The sequence below is a fragment of the Phalacrocorax aristotelis genome, chromosome 5 (assembly GCF_949628215.1).
Source record: "Phalacrocorax aristotelis chromosome 5, bGulAri2.1, whole genome shotgun sequence".
In the NCBI taxonomy this organism is placed as follows: domain Eukaryota; kingdom Metazoa; phylum Chordata; class Aves; order Suliformes; family Phalacrocoracidae; genus Phalacrocorax; species Phalacrocorax aristotelis.
Genome location: NC_134280.1, coordinates 38,713,145 through 38,736,629, shown reverse-complemented (window position 1 = coordinate 38,736,629; position 23,485 = coordinate 38,713,145). Strand labels below are relative to the sequence as shown.

At 42.1% G+C, this 23,485-nt stretch overlaps 1 protein-coding gene across 2 annotated transcripts in view; it reads right to left on the bottom strand.

Moving 5' to 3' along the window:
* UNC80 (unc-80 subunit of NALCN channel complex) overlaps positions 1 to 23,485 on the bottom strand; it is a 134,559-nt gene that overhangs the window by 86,982 nt on the left and 24,092 nt on the right. Inside the window, exons 9-21 of one of the 2 annotated variants that reach the window (XM_075094034.1) lie at positions 19,661 to 19,795; positions 18,796 to 19,018; positions 17,302 to 17,442; positions 14,061 to 14,329; positions 13,070 to 13,438; positions 12,037 to 12,168; positions 9,915 to 10,062; positions 8,423 to 8,571; positions 6,389 to 6,555; positions 5,596 to 5,697; positions 4,091 to 4,305; positions 3,453 to 3,559; positions 2,784 to 2,943 (exon numbers count right to left, since the gene is read on the bottom strand). In XM_075094034.1, coding sequence (XP_074950135.1) covers positions 2,784 to 2,943; positions 3,453 to 3,559; positions 4,091 to 4,305; positions 5,596 to 5,697; positions 6,389 to 6,555; positions 8,423 to 8,571; positions 9,915 to 10,062; positions 12,037 to 12,168; positions 13,070 to 13,438; positions 14,061 to 14,329; positions 17,302 to 17,442; positions 18,796 to 19,018; positions 19,661 to 19,795 — 2,317 coding nt within the window. The remainder of the gene's footprint in view (positions 1 to 2,783; positions 2,944 to 3,452; positions 3,560 to 4,090; positions 4,306 to 5,595; positions 5,698 to 6,388; positions 6,556 to 8,422; positions 8,572 to 9,914; positions 10,063 to 12,036; positions 12,169 to 13,069; positions 13,439 to 14,060; positions 14,330 to 17,301; positions 17,443 to 18,795; positions 19,019 to 19,660; positions 19,796 to 23,485) is intronic. The other variant, XM_075094035.1, reaches the window with a different exon arrangement.

The following is a 23,485-nucleotide window of genomic DNA, read 5'->3' as shown; positions in this document are numbered from 1 at the left end:
GGCTTAATGTTAACATGACTAAGCCCTGTATAAAATCTCACCCAGAGAGCAGAGACCATTTCCTAACACAGGAGGACACTGGCTGCCCAAGCTCCTGCCCCCACAGTTGCTTCCTGTGCAAATGTGAGATCACCCCTCGGAGCAAACACGTGCTGTGGTTCACCTGAGCCATATGCCTTGAACACCCTGGCAAATTCTATGGTCACTAACAAGTAAGTTCCCAAAGGAATGTTAAGGGTCTCATGTAGACCTACTGTAACTCACTTCTGATATATGCTGTGTTCTTAGTACCGGTAAAAAGATCATTAAAATAAACATTTTTTTATGCATGAATGTGCATCAATTTATGTGTATATATATGTATACATATGCAGACATACACACACACATACATATGCTTACATACACATCCAACACAGAATTTCCAGTGGTCTAGATGACATATCACAATGAAGATCAAAATTCATAAACGATGTGACAAATTATTCTATATTTTTTTACTGTAAAGTATTTCTTCTCTCTCCATTTTCTTTTAAATTTGGTTACTATGTTAAAAAACCCAAAAACACAAGAGGAAACACCACATGGAAAAAGCATGAGCAAAGTAATGGCATAGCATCATGAATGACAAGAATGGGAAAGCAGAAATAGGTTCCAAAACAATGCTTTAGGGTCAGGCCTTGAGGAATTTAATAGTATGACCATCCACCCTCAACAAGCTTTTATTCTCTTCTCCATAAGCACGTAAAACCTGCTGATCTTTATGGAAGATACAGAAGCACTGGAAATTTGAAGGCCCTCTGTAACATTCTGTTCTACTCTGTTATAAACTGTCCCACTCTGAAAAGGCCTCACAAAAATTTCACTATGCGCATACAAGTACATACACATACAGGCATGTACAACTTTTGCCTTATAAACTTTAAATACCCTCCCTTTGCTTCAGTTAGTGATCAGGCTACAGCCCAACTCTGCCCATCAACATTACTGGACGATTTGCCTGTCTTTCATACTAACATGCAAAGGTCTCTGTCTTTAACCCATTGCATCACTTTTATGATGGTATTTCTAATGCAAGCATATGTCAAAGCTAAGCATGTATTGTGTATATCTCTTCTCTCACAGGCATGTAAAAGACATTTCAAGTTCTCTTCATTAATTACATAAATTCTGATGTTACTCACAGAAGGCTGAAGTATGGACAACACTTCCAAAGTTCAAAAAGCCAATACTAATATACCATCTGGGTTTTGTGTAGACATAAGATGTGCCCCATATACCAAACAAGGCTTTTGACGCTCACAGGGCCAAGACTAAATCTCTGCCGTTAAATCAAGAATATTGGCACTCTAGGCAGAAGCAAACTCACAGTGGCATAAAATCAGCCTTAGCAAGATGAAAAAAATATATTTCCAACAAGAAAATATGAAGGACATCTCACATGAGCCCTGTGGAAACAGCTGTGGCAGTCTATGAAGATCTCACTGCCGCTCAGTTGTTTGTTCCCAGTAAGAGCTGGGAGAAAATATGCGGAAGTATTTCACACCTACTTCAGCACAAAGTAGTGGATGAAGAAAACAATGCAGTTCCTTCCGTTTTGGGGGTACCAAGCTATAGGAAGTTGCCTGGCTTGTGCATTCTCCTTCTAAAGGAAGGATACTTTTCACCTATGAGGTAGTTGAAAACCACCACAAGTGTTTCTGCAGTGGTAGAATGATAACCAGTTTACACTGGCAAGATATACTCATACTTTGCTAGTATCACTTGCCTAAACAATGCCTTACATGCATTGCACTGCAGGTCTGGGACAGATGATGGTGAAATACATACAATGCAGTGTCAAAGAGTAATGTCAGAAAATAAAACATATAATGCCGAAGAATGTAATATACTGTAAAGCTACAGAAATCATGGTGAAAAATAAAATCTACTACTTTTTGTGTGTTTTTGGGAGTTGGGTTGGGTTTTCTTGAAAAAACAGTAACAGAACCTCAAGATACAAGGTTGTATCCTTGACAACAAGAATGATCTCTGAGCTGAGGACATGAGCGTGTGAATGACTGCATGATATTTTAAAACAGAATATATCATGACCTTGTATTATTCATAAAGGCACTTTTCAAACATCGCTGATTTTGAAAATGCATTGCAATTAAATATACTTTCATGGAAAAGTAGTGTTGTTGTTACGTTGTGTGCTAAGAAAAAGGGACAGCATCCCTAACGAATGGTATGCAAACACTAGACATGCAAACACAGAAGAAAAGAGATAATTATAACAAGGTTTGTGCAGGGTTTTCCATTTCATTGGTGCTGATCTTTGCTAAAACTGTCAAATGGTCACAAATTGGGAAAAAAAAAAAAACAACCAAAAACCAAAATACCTGATGGAACACCCATTGTTGTATTAGGTAACAAAAGATTTACCCACCTAATTTTGAACTGAATAAGTGCTTTGAAGCAAGCATTAATTTTTCAAGTGTGTTGATCAAATTCAATTTGATTTTAAAAGCCCAAATGTTGTATTTGCATAATTTATTTGGTTAGTCTTGATTTTTTAAAAAATCAACTTTACTAGAGTATTTTTCTAAATCAAAACAAAAGAAAGAAGGAAGGGAAAGAAAACAGTTACAAAGACTAAAAAGTTGGAGAAGGCTAGAATGGATACAAAAACTATGAAGAAAGCAGGAAAAAAGGGAAAGGGGTAAAATACAGAAAGGAAGAGATTAAAATAAAGAGAAAAAAAAAAGAAAAAAAAGGAGACGAGAACCCTGATTTCTAACCATCTTTTTCTTCTGTGTGATGAAGCTTGGATGGGTGTCTTCGGCAGGTGCGCCATTTACCAAGACGCTTGAAGAAATTCTCCTCTTCTTCTCGCCCGTTGTCCAGGCCACCTCCTGGCCCCCCTCCTTCTGACAGCTTCACTGCACTGGTAAACTTCACCTGTGCAAAGACAGAGGGCCAGGTCAGGCTGTGCTGTACAACTGTCTCTTGGTCTTTGTTGTTTAGACATGAAGCATCTGTAGAAGGGCTGTAACACAGTGGATCACCACAGCAATACAAGCGGGTCTGCACAGATTTACATACGCTGAAGTACTTCATCTTTTAAGCTTTCTGCTTAAAGGATTGGTCTTTCACAAGAGGCTGCAAAGGCACAAAGAAGGAAGAAGTGTAACCAACAATTAAATCTTAAGTGTGTTGACAGAGCCTGCATTTCTCTCTCAGTGAACTGAGGCAGACTGACAAGTACAGTGTAGGTTTAACGTAGTCTTCACTGTGAGACACAAAAGTCCAGTATCAAATTCCCATGGTAGTCTACTCTGAAGACTTCTGTGACCAAGTCTCATTGGCTGCAATGTCCATGTTGAATAGAATGTTTCCCTGGACAGACAGCTAAAACCAGCCAGATCCCGTCCTTCCAAGCTCTCTGTAATCCCACCTGACAGATTTACCTTGGAACTCTGCCTGATGAAAGACAGGCGGTCGACAGAGCTGATATCTAGGAGATCTTCCACCCCATCAGCCAGGCCAGAGAGGGAGGAGCGCTTCAACCAGTTCCCTGTTGCAGAATAAGCCACTCAGGACAATTGTGAAAGTACTTCCAAGCAGAATCTATTTATTAGCAATTGCAGCCTGTTTCTCCAGAGTGGCCATGCCAGGGTATGGGAAAATGGGAGAAAAGGGGAAGGCAACCTTTTCATGTTACATGCATTAACTACCATGCAAAATTGGGTCTCGAGACTTGTAAAGGCTATATTCTTTGTCTACCAAATGCTATTTGGAATATTTCTTTTCTACAGAGAGGGACAATGCCTGTGACATTAAGGTACTAGCCTACTACTTTGGAGACGTGGAATCAATATTCTGTTTTGCCACATATACCCTCTGTTATCTTTGGCAAATTGCTTATGTTTGCCTTTGCCTGTTCCCCATCTGTAAAATGGAGAGAGCAGCATTTTCCAGCTTCCTTTGGGAGAGTATACAATGTACTTAGACAATAAGGAACTGTGTTGCAATATTTCTTAAGACAGACATATCTATCATGTTTCTCTGCACATGAAATATGTATATAGAACAGGAAGAGACATACATTTACCTATGGGGAGTTTGAGTTTCTTTCGAAGGGAGATTCGTCGGGAACGGGAGCGGGAGCGCCTGTCTGTGGTGGTCCCAGAGTGAGCGGTGGTGCACTCAGAGGTGTCTTGCTCAGACTGGCTACTGGTATCACTTGCTGCACTCTGTGACTTGAACATTTTTCTCCAGAAGTCCTTGCGTCCCAGAACAGCCCCTTGGATTTGCTCATCACTGGAAGAGAAGGGACACAGACCATGAGCTGCATTTCAGTGCAGATTGGATGCTCAGGGGAGTGAGGCTTCCCTCCTGACCTCTCTATTCTTTGAGGTTGTTTCATTATGAATGTGAAATGTACTCTTCTCAGTGGGACACATTCAAGTTTGACAACATGCTCGATACAGTTCAAGGCACAAAATAACCATCTTTTCTACCCTGAGAGGCTTGTCCACTGAACAGGTCATTCCAATTTTTAGTTCCTACACATGAAAAAAAAACCCCATCTTCTTTAGGTCAAAATGACCCATATTGATATGACTACATGGTGATTTCTCAAGCATGTGTACTGGAGAGCTTTTGGACATCACGGTAGCCATTTCTGAACCTGCTGGAGTCATAGTTCTAATTAACATATTGGAATGGGGTCAGCATATTTTGCTGTACTCTTGAGAACAACGGTGACTGTGGCAGGGCTCAGAGCAGAGCAGCTTGCTGCAGTTCTGCAGAGCAGTAAAGGGGTTTGTGGTATCCTTGCAGTCTCAGCAACAACAAGACTTTGCAGGCTCAGTTAATGCAGAAGAATGCATAATATAGAGCTCTGGGCCCTTGTGCAAGCAATGTCTTCATACAGTGCAACTCCACTTTAACAAGACAGTTGGGTATTCAGAGGCGCAGAGAAGTTAAATGACTTGTCCAAAGTTACTTAGGAACCAGTGGCCATTTATAACATTTTCTACAATTCCTAAGAGTATTGATTAAATTTACTTCAATATTTAATGAAAGAATTATTTGGACAGCAGACTTCAAACGTGCAATCCCTAATAGCAGGTAGGGCACCTGAGCTGATAAGGGAAATGCAACAATCTTCTGAGACTGCATCCCCAAGACAGGTCAGGAGTGGGCTGGCTCTTGGGAGGCAGTAAAGGATTAACGACCCTTAGCAACAGCTTGGAAGTTGAAAATTAATCAACTCATCCCCTAGAAGTACAAAGCATGGAGAACAGCTGTGATGACGTCTCTGAGGAACGAACACTCTATTCATGGATACGATAGTATGCAATATTGACAAATCTACTGCACTGTCATTTGAAAATCTCTAGTGGTTTCCCATCAAAATCAGGGTGGGTCTAGTTGGCAGCATTGAAAATAGGCATTACCTGGATGTTATGAGCACCTCCTGAACAGGCAGTCAATGCATTTGTTATACCATCCAAAGAGATAAATCCTTGATGTCCTGCCCATTTGTACTAACTCCAGAAGGAAGCTGTTGGCAATAACGCATGAAACAATTCAATGTTTACTTACTGTTCTGGAGTTTGCATTGGGCGGCTTGAGATGTAACTACGGCATTCATCAGGGGCAGCTGATGCCTGGCCTTTGTCAATGATGACGCTTCCCACCTCAGATCTATAGAGACAATATAAATCATCAGCTAAAGTGAATGGATGGCCCATCTCATGGTTGTCACATAGCTACATGACAAGGAAACCAGAGCTGCTGAGCAACAAAGCAGCTTTAGCAACTTTCTGCCTCTATATACATCATTCAGGAAAAAAGCATCAGCTCTTAGAAGCAAAGCCAAGGTTTTTAGGAGTTTTTCAACTTCCTTAATCCTTCTTCCCAATATTTTAATATGACAAGCCTCAAAGCACCAGAGAAAATTTCTTTTTGATGAAGCAGCATGTCAGGATTAGATTTCTTCTGGGACTTGTTTTGCATACCAGGGTTTACCTGTCAGATAAACATTAAGGATGTGAAGCATATTCAAAGATATGTCCACACAGTGTTTTGGGACTGATACTATGCTTCTTCTTTTAACCTTTCCTCCTTGTTTTAACCTTTTAACCTTTCCTCCTCCCAATGTTTCCATTGTACTGTTCTCTAGGCCTCTTGTGTGAGAGGGTTAACACTTTTTGCTGCAAATCTATTACTGTCTCAGGAGACTGCTGCCACAGTACAATTCTGTACATCAGGAATTGACATACACTATCAAGATAAAACACGCAAGCCCCTGAACTTTCTGCATTTGTGTTCAGCGCATGTAGTCATTCAGTGATATGCAAGTCAGTCATTTGCCTTCTCCCTCCTAGACACCCACCTTTTGCTCCCAGAAGGCTTTGGCTCTTGCTCCGTTTCCTCCAGTTTTTTTCCTGGTATTAACTTTTCAGCGCTGTCTAGGAGGGCACTGAGTGCCACTCTCCGAAAGACATTCCCATGAGCCTCCTTGATAAACTGGACCAGCTGTCGGATATCGCAGTACAAGCCCTGAGTAGCAAGAAAAATGAAAGAATTCAGTCTGCTATCTGTGAAAACAGAGTGAGGATCAATAGTTTCTAAGGTACTTCAGCAGGCCATTATTTCGTCTGGCTGTTGTCTGATATACTCTCCATGTTCAGGGCTTGTGTTTTCTGGCTGGGATCAAAAGCTGGAAACTCCATTTAGTGCACTCAGAAGAAGCAGACAATGAGGAGCATTATTGTTATGGAACATGCTCTGCAATGGGCTAAAGCAGATGTAGAGATATGAGAGGCTAAACCAGCTGCAAGATGAGGGAGCTGCAAATATGAGTAAAAGCCCATTTTATCCCATTCATCTAGCCCATAATCTTAAAAGGCCTGAAAAAGCTAAATGAAGGGGTGGGGGGGAGGTAGAGTGCAAAAAATTGCATGTTTTGTTTCAAAACCAGTGGGTGTCCTGGGATTTTTCTTAATTATTTTAGAGCTTTACATCATGGGAAGAGGGAGGAATGACTCACTCATTCCCCAACCTACTCCTATACTCATGGCTTTTTTTAGTTTTGAGCATTCATAAACATCTGTGATGTGACAAATCATCTCTATGTCTGAGGGCAAGGGGATGGAGGGAACAGTTTTACAGGACCTGATTTTTGATATGTGAACTTTCCTGAAAGATCTTGGATTATTCTGAAAACTCCTAGCTGGGAACTGCATAGCCAGCTTTCAACAAAAAACCCAAACAAACAAGTAATTGGATCTGTACACTGATTAAGGCTCTTTTTCCTAAGACATTGAACTCAAGATTGACTTCAAAGAGTGATGCAACAGGAAATCATCATATATACTCTGCGTACTATGTTCTCCATAAAGGCAAAATTAATGGTGCTATACCTAAAGATAAGTTTCACCTTTTCATAGCTAAAATAGGGTCCAGAAAGACATACAATTTATAAGGAAATTTTACCCTTGGTGAACCTAATCTTGGTCCAGCAATGGCACATGTTTTTCTGCATCCCACCACTTAATCTCTGCTGAGAAACATTCCAAAAGAGGAATATCCATAAGAACAAGAGGACTTGGTCATAGACAGACTGCTACTGGTTTAAGATGTTACTGTGCTTTTCCTGCTCACTCTCTCTTCCCCTCGCAGAGGATTACTGGCCCTTTATCTGGACTTCAGTGCCTCTACAGCTCTGCTGTAAGGACAGAGCACAAAAGTGCTTCTTGGTGCCTTCCATGAAAAACCCTAATTTCTGATAATAAAGGAGGTGGTTTGAGATTAGCTGCTAAATTCTTTACCAACCTGGGAGAAGAGAGCTCATGTCATCCATTCTACTGACTGCTTTGGGGAGATAGCACATAGGCAACAACCAGCAGCACCTTACTTTCCTCCAGGCGTTTGGTAAACTGAATGTTTGTCTAACCCTTGGGAAGACCTACCAAATTGCTGTTCAGTAATCCACATACTCTGCCATGGGTGGGCCACTTTCTTAACCAAGTAAACTGGCTTTAACTTTGCTGAAAGTTGATTTATACTGGCTGTGGTCTTGTTCATTAAACCCTTGCTCCAGACTATGCTATTAATCTGTTTGGAAAAAACAAAACAAAACAACACAAAACAAAACAAAACAAAAAAACCCAACCACAACAAAACCCACAGAAGCTTCTTGATCAGAGAGGAAAACGCAATTCAGAGTGCACAGCTTTTATCGTGGCTGAGTCCCCAGGTTCCAGCATGCAAGGAGAGCATCACATTTACATCACGTTTCAACAGTGACTGCATAGCTTGCTATGCTCAAGAGATTTGGCTAAACTGAATTAATTCTTCACTGTAAAGTCTCACTGGTGACACCTAAGTGAAAAGTAACTTTATTAATGTGAAATCAAGTGCTTACCAGGTTTTCTGGGCTGTGCAGCTCATGTGTAGTGGAAGCACAGCGAGTGATCAACGACTTGAACATGGCACTGACAATAATACCTTCTACACTCTGGGCTGTAGACTTGTTGTCCACTGTGGTGAAGTTATTACCAAATCCAGCCTTGTCTGTGAAATTCAAGTACAAGCAAGCCCCCTTGTTAGGACAGGTTTAAAAAAGATGGCTTAAAGACATATATAAAGGGATTCAGATACATGAGACAAGGGCAAGTCCCCACCTAACATCCTATGTTCAGTTTTCTCAATTCGAACCCACAGAAATAAAGCAGAAGGAAAGGGTAAAATAAATGAGAAGGATTAAATCTTTCCAGAAATAGTTGTAGTATGAAAAAGGATTGAAAAGATCAGGACCACTCTGGCTTCCTTTTATCCACATCTTTTATTTAGAGATGTACAGAATGAGGCATAACATTTGAATAATACCTCCAGCTTTTCTATTTACTGTTCTAAAGGACAAGAGATGTTTGATTAAGCTGGAAAGTGACAACACCCATCAAAGGAAAATCTTCTGAAGTACAGGAATGCTGCTTATGAAAAGTGCACAAGCTCTCAGTCAAAAAAGAATTACACATTTACATGTATAACAAGAAACATCCCAGTTTCATTAGGTGAGAGAAAAGACTTTCAAAAGCTGCATGAGCTGCATGCTTCAAAGCATGAGCCAGCCAATAATTGAGGAATACTTGTGGAGACTCCCTATGGGCATCTTCTTTACAAAAGCCTGATATAAAATATTTTTTGATGCTTCCTCTGAAATGCCTGGGATCAGAGGGAGGCTAATAGACTAGTCAGACTCCCCGGGTGCTTCAGAGCATCTATTCCTACTCTGTGAACACTCATTTTTAACTGTTGTTGCATGCAGTGACCAAACATAAATGTTTGGTCATTCTAATAGCAACTGTAACAATTTTCCTAACTTAAAAAAACCCCATATACACATATACATAGACACACATGCACTCACACTTGTAACTGCAGTCATGTGCATTTGTGTGTTCATGTTCTTGTTTGTTCAATCTGTTCTTGCCATTTACTGCCTCACCTGAGGCACCACAGAGGGTTTTAATGCTGAATTATATCTCCATTCAGGATAAACCCTGGATTAAACAGGGCATTCCAGGCTGGCGCCTGGTCATGTCATGAAGCAGAAAATTTCCTGCCTGAGGCACAGCTGAATGAAAATATTTTCTCTGAAGATCCATGAACAACAGGTAGGATGACTCAAAAGACAGGTTTTCAATTTCAGTGATGGGTGATGCAAGATCACTAGGTGAGATCACTGAGCAGTCAAATCAAAAGAGATCTAACTCCCCTGACTGAAGATATGGTCTGTATATTCTGAGGATAGTAATTCACAATTTTGTTCTTTTTTAAAGGAAAAGAAAAAGGTATGGCTTCTTTCTGATGATACAGTTTAGGAATATTCAATTTCTGACGCCAGCTATACTTACTGTCAGTGACTGGCTCCATGCAGAATCCCAGTAAAGCATGCAGGAAATCCACCACATTATTGAGAGAATCCCTGTTCACATAATCCCTCATGGTCTGCCGGAACTGCATTTTATCCAGTTTGTACAGCTTTGTGAGGCAGTTCTGAGCCTGCAACGATATCCATCAAATCACATCACATCAAAGTATGTGTTCGAGTTGTGCTAATAGAAGCAGGATGTTTTTTGTTCTTGCTTAGCCAGTGGTCTGCTGTGCTCTCTAAAGGAACCTCCCCTAGGAGCCAGAAGGTTCAGGTACTGTAACAGAAGACAGGTTCGCCTCTGAAGCAAACACGAAGTTCAGCACAAGGAGACAGTGCACCAGTATGGGTGCCACTGGTTGGAGGTGGTGGTGAAATCACTGCCAGCTCTGCCTCAAGGCCTCTCCTCCTGTCCCCAGTCCCAAGGTAAAATCTCACTGGATATGAATGAAGTAGGAATGTACCACCTCAGTCAAGGCTTATTGCCTTGGTGAAACAGGTTCTTAGCCTCAGGCATCTGATTTTCAGCCTCTGGCTCAGACCCAACCCATTTGATGCACCTGTACACAGTGACCGATTTATATCATGCAAAACATTAGCTTTTTATTTAAAAGCTGTTAATTGCCAACTTCGTCTCACAAAATTATCCATCCTACTGGGACCCCATGCAGGTTGGAGTTAGAGAATCTGAAATATCAGCTCCATGGGAAACATGAACTCTCTTGCTATCTACACTAGGGTGCTTAACTTTCCAGTGAACTTAGACGTGATATTGTCCATGCAGTCAACACAAATGGTGCATGCAAAGCAGTTTGGCCAGACAAATGCACAGAAAACGCAGCAGACTTAGACGTGTAGGAAAATCTCTTCCCATAAAGACCTCAATTCAATGAGTCTGATAGGAACCTTGGCTCCAAAAGACCTATTCATTTATGCTTAATGTTATGCATAGGCCTAAATGTTCTGCTGGCTCGGCTCCAACACAACCTAAAAGCGTAACTGACATCTTGATGAATATGGTACATGTTCAACCAGTGCTCTGTGCAGAACCTTTCTACTGTTACCACAGGGACTCTTTTACCCCATCTTGTCCCATTGTGTCCAGAACTGACGTTACTGCTGCAGTCTCCTCAGTACACAGGAGCCTAGCTAACAGAAGAATGCTGCATGATACAGAGGCAGCCAATCCATCTCTAAGCCATCTAGTTCAGATCCCAGAACCACGTAGTAACTCTGTTGGCATAGCTCAGGCTAACCAAAGCCATGGAGAAGCACCTGGCTCCCACCCACCCCATGGATGGGCACTGGGTAAATTCTTATGAGAGTCATCAAAAATGCTCTCTGCTGCAAGCACAGGATGCAAGGAGGAGGTGTGTGCTGGAGAAAGCTTTTGAAAGGCTCACATTTGACAGGACATTGGACTGATCTCAGGGAGTCAAACTCTACTAGACGAAGTCAGGTGTCTGGGCTACATCCTGGGCACTTTCCACTGCTTCAACCTGGGGCAGAACCAAAAACGTAAGGATTCAACAGCAACTGTCCACACTGCCCTTCAATAGGGCATGAGTCTTCTACTTCCTTGCAGCACACTAACATGCCTGCAAGCACAGTGCACTCCAACTATCAGGAGCTGATGAAGCAGCCCAGCAGCAACCAGTCACAGTCACCATTAGGAAAGGTGGACATAACTACACTTTAGACTTCTGGATTCAGGTATGCAACCCAAGATAGCTGCACCTCTTTTAAACAGTGTACTCTATTGGGGTACCGTCAATGTGAAAAATTACTTACACCAGCTCACACAAGGGATTTGCTCCCCTGTATTTGTCCCTTCCTGGACAACCCATCCATTGGGGTACTCAGAAGCACCCTGGGTCTCAAGTGTGCTCTTAGCAAGCCCCAGGGTCTAGGAAGCCACACAACAACTGAAAATATGCTACGGCTGGGCTGCAACACAGTCTGTGAGCTGGGGCAAAGAGCAACACATTTACTGTCAAAACAGAGAAAGCTACAGAGGGGGCAGACAGCAATCTTAGCAGCTGATGTCAAAAGTACAAGGGGGACGCTTTAATGAGCTTTAATTCTCTTACATTCTCCCGGAATACCTGGTGTCTCAGGCGATCTCCAGAGAGCCCTCGGTGTCCTTCTCCACAACCATAGGCACAACCCAGCGACTTCACAATTTTGATCAGCATTGTGAGTGCCAGCCTATGGGTGCTGATAGATGGGCCTTCATCCTGAGAGTCACAGAGGGAAAGATGGTGTGAAACCCTGGCACAACCACTGTCATTTTGTTAGCAATTTACTTTTAACACATTGTTGTCCATTTCTCCTCTCAGACACTCCATTACCGAGTTGTCACTCTTGAAATGTTTACTCCAATTATTTTTCAAGTTTAGGGACCAGCCCCTTCCCTTTCAGCTCCCCTCAAAAGATCATGCTGTAAGTGCAAAGCCCCCTACATGCTGCTATGAATACCATTCAGCCCTTCAAAAAACTCTGCCTGAGAAACAGAGAGCTGGCTTGCTTCAGCAGAAAAACAAGCATCTTTTAAAAACGTCCTAAGTATTATGCTACTATGAATTGCAACTTCGGAGGTCAGCAACAGCATCTCTCGGCCAATTCTCATAGCAATACTGAAAAATTCATGATTCCTGGCCATCAAAGAAAACAAACTGTGCTCACACACTGGGCTCTGGTTTTCCTTATAAATTATGAATAATAAACCTGAAAAACATCATTGTGATTGATGTTTTCAGACACTTTGAAAATATATTGAAAATCATAGAATGCTGTTTCACAGTCTTGGATGCCGGCTCATGACGGCAGACAGCTCTTTACTCCAGCCATAATCCAAGCCCCTTTTTCTTTCTGTCTACTAATGACCGTGCAAGGCTCACACACTCTGCTTTTGGCATCTGCTTTGCTGGCATAGTTACAGTGCTTGAATTCCCAATCTTGTTTCTTCAGTGGAACACCAAGTGAGCACCAGATCAAAACACATTAATTTGTGATTGTAGGGGGAAAAAAAAAAAAAAAAGGAGGGAAAACAGAAGGGAAGTTGCATACACACGCATATTCAATCTTAACAGATCTTACAGTACATTCAGGAATTGCAGAAAGGGAAGCAAGACAAACCTTTTCTTGTTTTTTGTCATTCTTCTCATATGGCCCTCCTCCTCCTCCACCACCTCCATCATTTCCACCTCCACCTCCTCCACCACTTCCACCACCTCCTTCTTCTCCTCCATCTCCAGCTCCACTAACAGGGGGAGGCCCAAATCCACAAGCTGAGCCACCAGAAGCAGCCCCTTTGAGCTGGAAGGATCCTTCACTTGGTCTCTTTTCAGGGGCCTCATTTTCTTTGTTCTCACTCTTCCTCCGAACCTTCTCAACACAGGGCACCACACCAAGCTGAAGTAAGCACTCCACAATGTTCAGTGCCACATCACAAATCCGGGAACTGATGTCATGGTTCAGGACCAAGTACACAGCCTTCAGGACCACCTGGGAGATTCAAACATCGTATCTGAAGTCAGACTTATTTTCTCTTCTAGTACTATTTAGTGCCTGGAAATTCTAGTCACAGACCAGAGACTCATCATAGCAGGCACAGTACAGACTCAGAATGAAGTACACACAACCCTCAACCCCAAGAGCCTACAATCTAGGTGTAAGACAAGAAACCACAGGCTCGGCGCAGTCAGGCAGAAAAGGAAACCATGAGATGACATCTGTGAGCCTGAGAACACTGCTTCAGTGCACCAGGAGCTGTCAGGTCAGAAAAAGTGAGTTTTAAGGTGCCATTAGAAGAAAGGTGCTATTCAGTTTTATATTATTTTATAGGGAACTTGGTGCATGCCCCAGGAACATAGTCATTAAATAATATCACTTAAGATTTGATGTGTGCATTCCACATGCACATGCACTCCTTGCAAGGAGTAATAGGAGTTGCAGTATCTCAGAGGAGACTTTTATGATATTCACAAATGTATCTGACTGACCTTTATGTACTGCTGAGAGAAGTCATATAAAGAGGTGGAGGAAAAGCCCATCAAAACCCTGATCTCAATGGTACAGCTATATTGACAGAACAGGGACCTGGCTTTCCTCATTCCTTGCCAATTACCGAGAGATCCAGCATGCCGTTCTTGTGGACAAAGTTGTTGGTTCCATCAATGTGATCCGTATCCTCCAAGCAACTGTAATTGATGCAGGAGTCTGTCAGGCTCCTTGGGAGGTTGGCACATGCAAGCGGCTCATGGGGCATCTCAGGGATAGGCACCTGGTTGCAAAGCTTCCTCATGTGCTCACTGAAGAAATCGGCGTATCCCACATTGAATGAGGCCAGGGTAGTGTTGAAGGTGGCCACAGTGATGGTGGAGATCTGGGACCGCACTGCAGGGAGGGAAATGGCTACCTGTAAATTTCCGTCTCTGGAGTTATGAAATGGCAAACTGAGGATGTCCTTGTTTACAAGAAGGCAGCAACTCTTAATGCAGTTTGTAATGCCGAAAGACAAGACAGGTTCCTAATTCCTACCATGGATACAGGGGTGAAAGCATAGATTTATTTCTTCCAGTGTAAGCCAGTGTAACTTAGAACAACCCCAAGCTTGCTCTAGCAGAAGAGTTCCATGGCAGCTTAAGTTGATCTCAGTCAACTAGGCAGTTAAGTAGATCAGGGACCTCAGCCATCATAAATCTAATCCAAAATGGGGGATTAGAGTTTGGCTAGCTTTGCTTCCTGTATTGGTCCAGTGCCTGGTCTTAAAGGCAGCCCTGCTCCTACAAGGGAAAAAGGAAGGACTCTGCAGCTGTATGCAGGAGTGAAGGTAGGGTAACAACGGCACCAATTGGGAACAGCTTTCTAAGTCATACCAGTTTGAAATATTTTATCACACCAGTTGAAAAATAATGGAGCAGTGTGTTCCTAACAGTACCTGTGACAGTCTAAACCATCTCCAAACTGAAAAGCTGACGATGAGAAAGGCAATGTGGTGTCAAAGTTCACGGTGCTCAGAAGAGAGACCTCATGACGTAGCCAAGCTTAACTTTCAATTGGTTAGCTCAGGTAGCATTTTGCCTACACAGGCCAATTTTTATCAAGGATTCACCACAGTTTTATAACTCATGCTGAACTCCAGGCCATGATGTTAGTAATGTCCCACACTTAGTGCCTTGTAAGTAGGTTTATACACCCTGTAGTGTAGAAAGACACTATGTGTCCCACAGTGTTGACTGCACCACCTTTGGCAAGACAGTATGGTAACAGGACTGTGGAATAACAAAGAACCTCTACCTAAGGCTATTTAATGTGTTCTAATGAATAAAATAGCATACATCTGATAAGAATCTTCAAGCACTCTCTCAGTGATGGACTGGTTATATCATGCAAATAACTTGTCAGAGTGGTGACTACATTTCCTCATATCCTGTGCAACCCCGCCAGCACTGAACTAGCACTATTTATTATGAGAAATGTTCTAAGGCCGATGGCAGTACCTTGAACTAGGCTACAATTTGGTCAATGACCAGGGCAGGAATTAGCTGCCTGTAATCGTGGGATTACTTGCTGGCAAGTGTGACTTTTTAAAGGCATTCGCTGAAATTCACATGGTAAAGGTAGCAATAAAGACAGAATTAGGAAATTTTGTTCCTGAGCTACCAAGTTTGATGATTATCCAAGGGTAGGTATTTTTTATTTCACTGAGGTTTTGCTTAGTTTGCTTCAAAATAGGTAACAAAAATCTATATCAAAATCCTACATAAAGCAACTTTTCCTGTGTTGTATCTTTATTTCATTATCGCTGATAGGGCTGACTGCTGGATGGGACTCACACAGGCAGGGAAGGAGGACTAAGGACTCTTCATTTACATTCATGCATGGGGGCAGCATGTGCCCGTGTGCCCCTGACTCCTCTTGAGCAGCTACTTAGGACATAACTGATTTTTTATCTCTGCTTTTCAGTGTGTCAGAAGAAATGAGTTTGTTAGCAAATGCCTCCTGGCCAGGGAAAGTAGACAACAGATGGGAAATTATGAATGATCACTATGCTTGGATCTAGTTAGTCATGGAAAACAAAAGAAAAAGGTAATATTTGTTCTTATTTTCTAACTACAAAACAGTTTATTCAAAATCATAGGCTACCACTAGAAATAGTACGATTTGTCCTATTTATATAGTTCCTGCACAGTTGTACCTGGGGTACGATCAGAAAAGCAAGCATTGCATATAGCTGCCTTTTAGAAATATTTGGCTAGGAAGCTGGTGTAGTGAGTGGGATTACTGTCCTATAAATCGAATGAGGTCGGAAGACAGCCTTCACAAAATTGATCCAGGAGAAAAGCTTTGCCCAGGAGACACAGAGCAGAGATGAAGGAGATGTGCCCACACTGGATTAGAACTGACGCAAATCCATCCTCTCTGAGACTATTCAGATTTGCTGTGCTAAAAAAGCATGGATCATTGAGAGCTCCAAGGCAACAGCACATACCATATGAGTTCATCTGCAGACTCCTAGGTATGCTGCCTGAACAGCTTGTGCAGGGATAGGCTATGCCCTGCTCTATGGGGTATGCGGTATCCTGTTTCTTCATGAAGGTTTAAGGTTGCACTTGCCGTAAGTGAGGTCCCCATCTCTATGACCAGGTTTTGCCAGTGGCACTATGCATGAGGGTGAAAAATTCACTGTGTTTAGACAGTAGGAGCAGTGCCAGCAAAGTGCTTTGGTGCAGACAGCCCTGCCGACACTGTAGGGGTTTCCTCTGCTTGGCTAACATTGTTTGACAAAGATGGTGTTGTCCTGCCAATAGAAAGACTTTTCCTTCTGGAGCAGACTTCATCCTACCAAAGGGTCTCCCATCTGGTCACCCTGGCATTGCTATTTCTGCAGAGGGCTCCAAGACAGATGGGTCCCAGTGAGACTTCAAGGAAATTTAAAAGCCAGGTTTCTATTTGGAACCAGGGGAATTAAGGAAAAAAACCCTGTGATTCTGATCATAATCCAGAACCTGGGGACTGTGAAGGGGCATTAAATACCACAAGATTCCCCATGAAACCACTAAAGTTAGCAATACCAAGTTTCTGCCCAAACTTCCATACTGTGTTGTAGTAAGGTGAAAAAACCCCAAAACCTGTCTTCTCCCTGCTGACGGCTGCCAATTTTTTTTTTTACAAACTGCAGCAGATAAACATGAAAGGTTTAGAACATTTTTCTACACCGAACAAAAAAAAACCTCAGGAGATGTGGAAAAAAATAAAAGGAAAAACGATTAGTCATATACTCATACATGGTAACAGTAACACTTCCTCAGCTTCTTGGAGTTAAATTTCAGTGAAACGTTTCTTTCCTGACGTGTTAAATTTACCTTCTTTGACTGTGTTCTCTCCATGGCTGTTGGAGTGGTCGGGCAGATCAGAGACGAGCGTGTGATGGGAGTGTGAATGCCTGGCGCTCAGGCTCTCCATCTCCGTTGCTGTGTCAGAGCTCCCCCGTCTGGTAAACTTTCCTAGGGTGATGCAAGAAAATGGGTATTTAGTTTATTCAGCCAAGAGGTGCCTGGAGGCAACTGAGGTTAGCAGTTGAAAGATTGGAGTCAGCAAAAGTCAAGCCCTTCCAGGACCCTGTGAAGCAGAACCAAACATTGTAGTGGGAAATCTCACAGGCGTTCATAAAGACCAAATGTACAAACCCCCTGCAAGGCTCTTCCCCTCAGCACGTACTGATTTAGCTGTCACCCTCCCGCAACTTCAGGAAAACAAGATGGTCAGCACTGAAAGACTCCACCCTTTGGGGCAAGTTATAGGAATTTGGCTTCTTCTCCCCTTATCCAAAAGAAATATATATATTGGGATGGGGAGTGCTAAAGCAAAGGATCTGTTGATCATTGGATCTGAAATATATTATTTCACTGAGATATCAGAACAAAAGAACTGTAGGTTAAGCCAGGACAAGAATCTGGAGCCCCTGAGATCAAAATATAACAAACTTCTGAGCTACTGAATATATAGAACAGAGGATTTGGATACTAGGTTTGTTACTCTTGTACAAATCTGTAGGTGTTCGTGTATTAACCGTTGACAAAATACATGTGAATCTTTAAGAATTCGCTTGGCTAAGCTCATTGTCCCATATCCCAAAGAGGGACATGTTTATAATGGAGAGCGTACCAAATGACACCGTCTAAGCCGGTGAAAATAAGAAGGCTCTGGCATGGCCTTAGGCAGTCATTTCTCTGCCTATCATGTCCAAGAAAGGGTGCCAGGATGAAAATCTATGACATTGGGAGCAAATTTGTGAAACAGAAACCATGCCTAGACACCGTTCAGTGAATCTAGAAGCCTGAAGAAGCCACTATTTAGATTTAAACACTGTATCTTTGGAATATCAGATAGTGTAGTCTTCACTATCCGAGGCAATACCCTATTTATTTTGTATCCACTTGAGGAAGTCTGCAAATATTTTTGCCATACTCCTACTGACCTTACTGCTGCCTCTCCAGAGATTTCTCTTTGAAAGAAAAGGATGTGACCATTCCTTGAATCTGTTTGAAGCTGCAGTTGCGCAATGCTTGCTACCACTCAGGGAGAGTGTATTGAAGTGGTACAGACAGGACTACATGTTGCTACAATAGCTGTTATTCCAGTAAAGATGGTAGTTTTCAGAGAAAAAGTGAACTAAAGCATAAGTCGTTCAAGTTGCCACAGTTGCCACTTCTACAAATAGGTGTGTAATACTGCAAACAGAGCCAAGGACATAACGTGGCAATAGGATGGATGAAGATATAAAGAGCCTCTGTTGTTCTCTGAACATTTAGGACAGGAATGGCACAGAACGTGGGACAGAGATAACAATATCTCACCTAATATGGTGGTTTGCCATCCTCCTCTCTCAATGCCACGCCGGTCCTCTCCGATTCCAGAGAAACTACCAAAGGAGAAAGTGCTGCGAGTGGGCGAGACATCCAAATGATCCTCATGGAGGAGGAAGGGCACTCCCATCCTTCGTTGCCGCTTCTTCCCAGTATGGTGGAAAGGAATTGACCCTTTGCGCTCACGCTCCCTGTCCTCCTTGCGGCTCTTAAACTGCAGGAGGAAGAGGAGCAAATACAAGAGCAGGTAGAGGCTTTGAAGCATGTCAAACTGCCATCTGAGGGAAAAAGATAACATGATATGCAGCCCAAGTGTAACCTTCCACTCTGAGCTTTTTATCTTGACCATTTACCATGATAGCAACTATCTGCACTCTGGGACCATGTGAATATTTAAAGGAACTCAGTCTTGCCTGAGGCTGGGATGGATGCCCTTGGATAATTTTATAACATTCCCAGACCATGAGCTAGATTCGTAGAATCCACAAAACTCTGTTGAGTATCTTGGATGGTTGCAAACCCAGAGCTTCATGATGGAAAAAAAAATAAATTGAAAAAGTCCCTGAATTAGCTGGAACTACAGTGAGCACTAGCACTTAAAAATCAGTACTGTTTGAGTACCCTCCGCTCATGCAGTTTCAGCAGGACAGTTATGTGTATAAAGATTTCGATATTGCATTTGGAATGTGCATATAAAAACTGATGTTGTAACATACAGAATCAGTTCCAATGAAAAGAAATGTCAGTCTCACATATGGCATGAATATATAATCCATGCAGACCTTCAGCTGCTATTTAGCTGGGAACTGAGGTGCTGAATCATAGGTAAATTAAAGTACAATTTTCTTCCACTCACCTTTTTGAAGATATTCATCCCCAGGTCTGTGGAGAGATCTGGAACTGCTGGTCTACGCAAGTTGGTCAGTGAAACCTTGGAAAATGCCTCTGTGCTTAGTGATTTTTCTTCCTCATTACATTTCATTGTAAGATCCTGCAGCTCCCCAAAGAAGACAAAAAGTACAAGGAGAAATAGAGGATGATCAGCTTAAAAAAAAGAGAGCTACTTTCAAGAACTGTCACAGGAGCACTGTAGAGGAAAAGGACCTTCCATTCATTACACAAAACACTATTCATATATTTAAAGAAAAACAAAACAAAACAAAAAACCCAAAGAAAATTTCGAAACTCCTAGAATAATTGACCTTGTCTATCATTTCTGCCACCACAGAAAAATGGTACAGCACATTGTGCTGCCACAGAAAGCCTCAGGTGTGGCTGTCAGTGTGGTCTAGTAGCATGGAAGACTCATATTCTGTTATACTCGCATACTGATCCCCGGTACGACTCTGGGTAGTTGGCAATCTTCTTGAGGCTTTGGTTTACATTGTGAGCAATCACAATGGCTACCCTTTTTGAAGTGTTTTATTTAAGATCTAAGAGAATATGCCCTCAATTACATATGCCCTTGAACATCTATTTTGGAACTGGACTGCACTAAGCAGCACTGTCCCTTCAAGAGATTTAATTTGTAAAAATTCCTTTACTTACTAAAGAAACTTAAGAATTCTGTGTCAGTAAGCATTCTTCACTTGTCGTAACAGTGCTCCAAGATCTGTCCATCATAGTTCATATTTGTGAAAGCCCCTGTAGCTGTAGCACAGAATGCCCCACGACAGTGAAAACCTTAAGACTCACTCACTGACAGCTCAGTAGAGGGCACTCTACGCCCCCTCTGCACTGAGCCACACACATTACAGCTGCCTACTGTACAGAAAGGCTTTGCTACAGAAGGTGGCATAAGCTAAGCTCCTGGCCATCTGTTCTCATTAAAGATCTGATGCCACTTTTTAAGAGATGTTTGTGCAGCTGACCTGACCAAATTCCCTCAGGACAATTTTCTTCTGCCTAAATACCAGCTTGTTTCCAATGGAGGTGCTGTTTTTCCTTGCTTTCCCTTCCAGAACCATTTAGGTTCTGCTAAACAATTGGGTCATGTTAAAATACTTTTTTGCTTTCAATCCAGAGATAGCCACATGCCAACGATAGATGAAGTGACTCTTATGCTATAGGCGGTTTAGATTCTGGCTAGCCAGACTGGATACTGCAGAGCTAGTGAGCTCTGCACACACAAGTGTGCAGTTTTATGCATCATGTGAAAGTCCAGTAGAAGCCAGTGACAATCTGCAACTGAAGTGTTAAGAACCAGTTGCAGTGTTTGCAGTACCGGGCTACTGGGGACCACCCATTCTTCAGAGACTTTTGACTATTCAAAGACTACCCTTGAATCCTTCCTGTTGATTTTATCAATGCAAGAATGAAGGGGACACACAACAGAAAGATTCCTCTTCACAGCTTTGAATCACATTCCATCAAGGTATGCTTTTAAACCATTTTGCATATATGATTACAGATTCAGGGGAGGAGTCATATGTAAAATCAAATAGACAGCAAATCAGGATTCAACCCTAAGTCCTCTCAACAGTGAGGCCAGTATTTCGTATGGCTTGATTCTCACCTTTTACAGCTTTCTGGCCTCATCTGGCTGGAAAACATAATAGGAATTTATTTCAGACTCATTATCTTTGTCTATTAGTTACTAAATCAGTGTTTTATTAGGTGGCTTATGGTCACCAAAAGAACAGAGAGAGGATCAGGGCCTACAGTGATACAAGCCATAGAAACACACAGAAAGACACAGTCTCAGTTCTGAAATCTGCTTAGGGTAGGTGTCAAGCAAACAACATTAGAAAACAAAATTACAGTCACCTTAAATGTACAGTGTGGTATATGATGTATTTTAATGAATCAAGCTAGCACTCCTGTTGAAGACTGATTAAAAATGTGGCTATTCTCTGTGGTAGGCTATGTGGCAATTATGATATGCACAAGATGGATAAGAAAGCAAAATAGTTTTGGTGCTGCTACTCTAGATTTTGTTGTTTCTGTTTTCTATTGCCTTCCTTCCGCCTGACTGTATGGCTACCAGCTCATTAGTAGTTCTCTCATCTCTCAAGATATTACACTTCAAATGCCTGGCTTTATAGTAGCCTTGCAGCGAGCACCACAGCTGCATTGGTCTTATGCTTAATCTAAGCTTTGGCTCTTTGCCCCTGCAACGTTAGTGCAAGACTGTAGAGATTTGTGAGCCTCTGAAGGTTTCATTTCCTGGACCTGTCCTTATACTGAATTCACTGCATACAGATGCAATGCAGGTTTTCTTTGTCACATGTTACCAGGCCTGAAACATGTTTAGACTAAAGACACTTTCTAGAGGAAGCTAGTATTCATTTTATTCACATACGATCCAGTAACCTTTTTCTTGTGCAACAAGGAGTGCTGGCACGCTGCATTCTATCTTTTTCTACTTTCCTACTTTCAGTTTACTAGGCAATACACGGAGGATGTTTCTCACATTCACGCAATCCCAACTGCTTTAACCCAAGCTTATATTTAAAATGTGATTTCAGGCGCACAGAAACCAACCAGCAGTGTGAGAGTTTTGCTGAGGCTTAGGGAGATGCAGGAAGTTACCCTGATAACTGCAGAACAATAGAAAGAATGTGGATTTACCAGAAAAATCTACTGGTCCCTGATGTGATTTGCAGGCATCTGTTTTTGGTCTTTAATCAGTTTCTGCCTGCCACTTCAAATCTATCCCACTGAAACACAGAGTGCCAATACTTTTGAGAATTCATTGATCAACCTGCGAGCAGAAATGATGACACTATGTTAGGAATTTAAGAACTAGACCGAAAGAGCAGGCTTTGAGCATATCCCTGTGTCTGATAAGCTGGTGAAGTCTCAGCATACAACCTCTTGTGTGGATAGAAATGACAAATCTTAGCCCTCTGGAGGTGGCATTCTCTCCTCTGACAAGCAGAGAGCCTTAAGTGATGAGACTCTGAATTTAAGAACAGCAGTTAAGCCCCTACAGTTAGCTGGGATGAAATAGAGCCCAGGTATCCCTGTGCATTGCACAGATTTCAGTCCTCAGAGTTGTAGAGAAGAAGGACAGGAGCTGAAACTTTCACTGCCTGGAAGACTATTTCACCTCCTCCACCACAGCTGTTCTGCTAACAAATTGGAAACCTTTTTAAACAGGATTCCAATTTGATGAAGTACAGTAAAAATACACAGGACTGACACAGAGGTTACCAAAAGCAATCAAACCTAGCCCTGGAGGGAAGAATGCCCTGGACAGAGTCCTCACATTAACAACTAGAAAGTACCCAGTGGAATTGCCAAATGGATTTAACAGGAAAATGTTAGTGAAGAGCAACTGAGCAAAGGAATCTTCTGCACAAGAAACAGCCTGGAAAAGCAAGAAACAGTGTGTGAAAGAAGTGTTACGCTGTATAGAGAAGAACCAGCACAATACTATGGAAGACAACCCCATTCATGCTGAGAACCACTGACTGCACTCCCAGTTGCACTAGTAGCTGAACTTGTTAATGTGCAAAATAATGAGGTTGTTATGAGCAAAGGCAAAGGAACAGTATATGCACCGAAACAGTGAACCACACCAACAGTGGTATCTTCCAGTTCTCCCTCCAGGAGATGATATTAAGGAGGATTTTCTGTACATGCACAGCAATCCTATAAAATCCCCAAGCAAATGTAGATTAAGACTGAATTGTAATTCATATCACCTGGCCTCTATGGAGACATGTCAAGCTTTTAC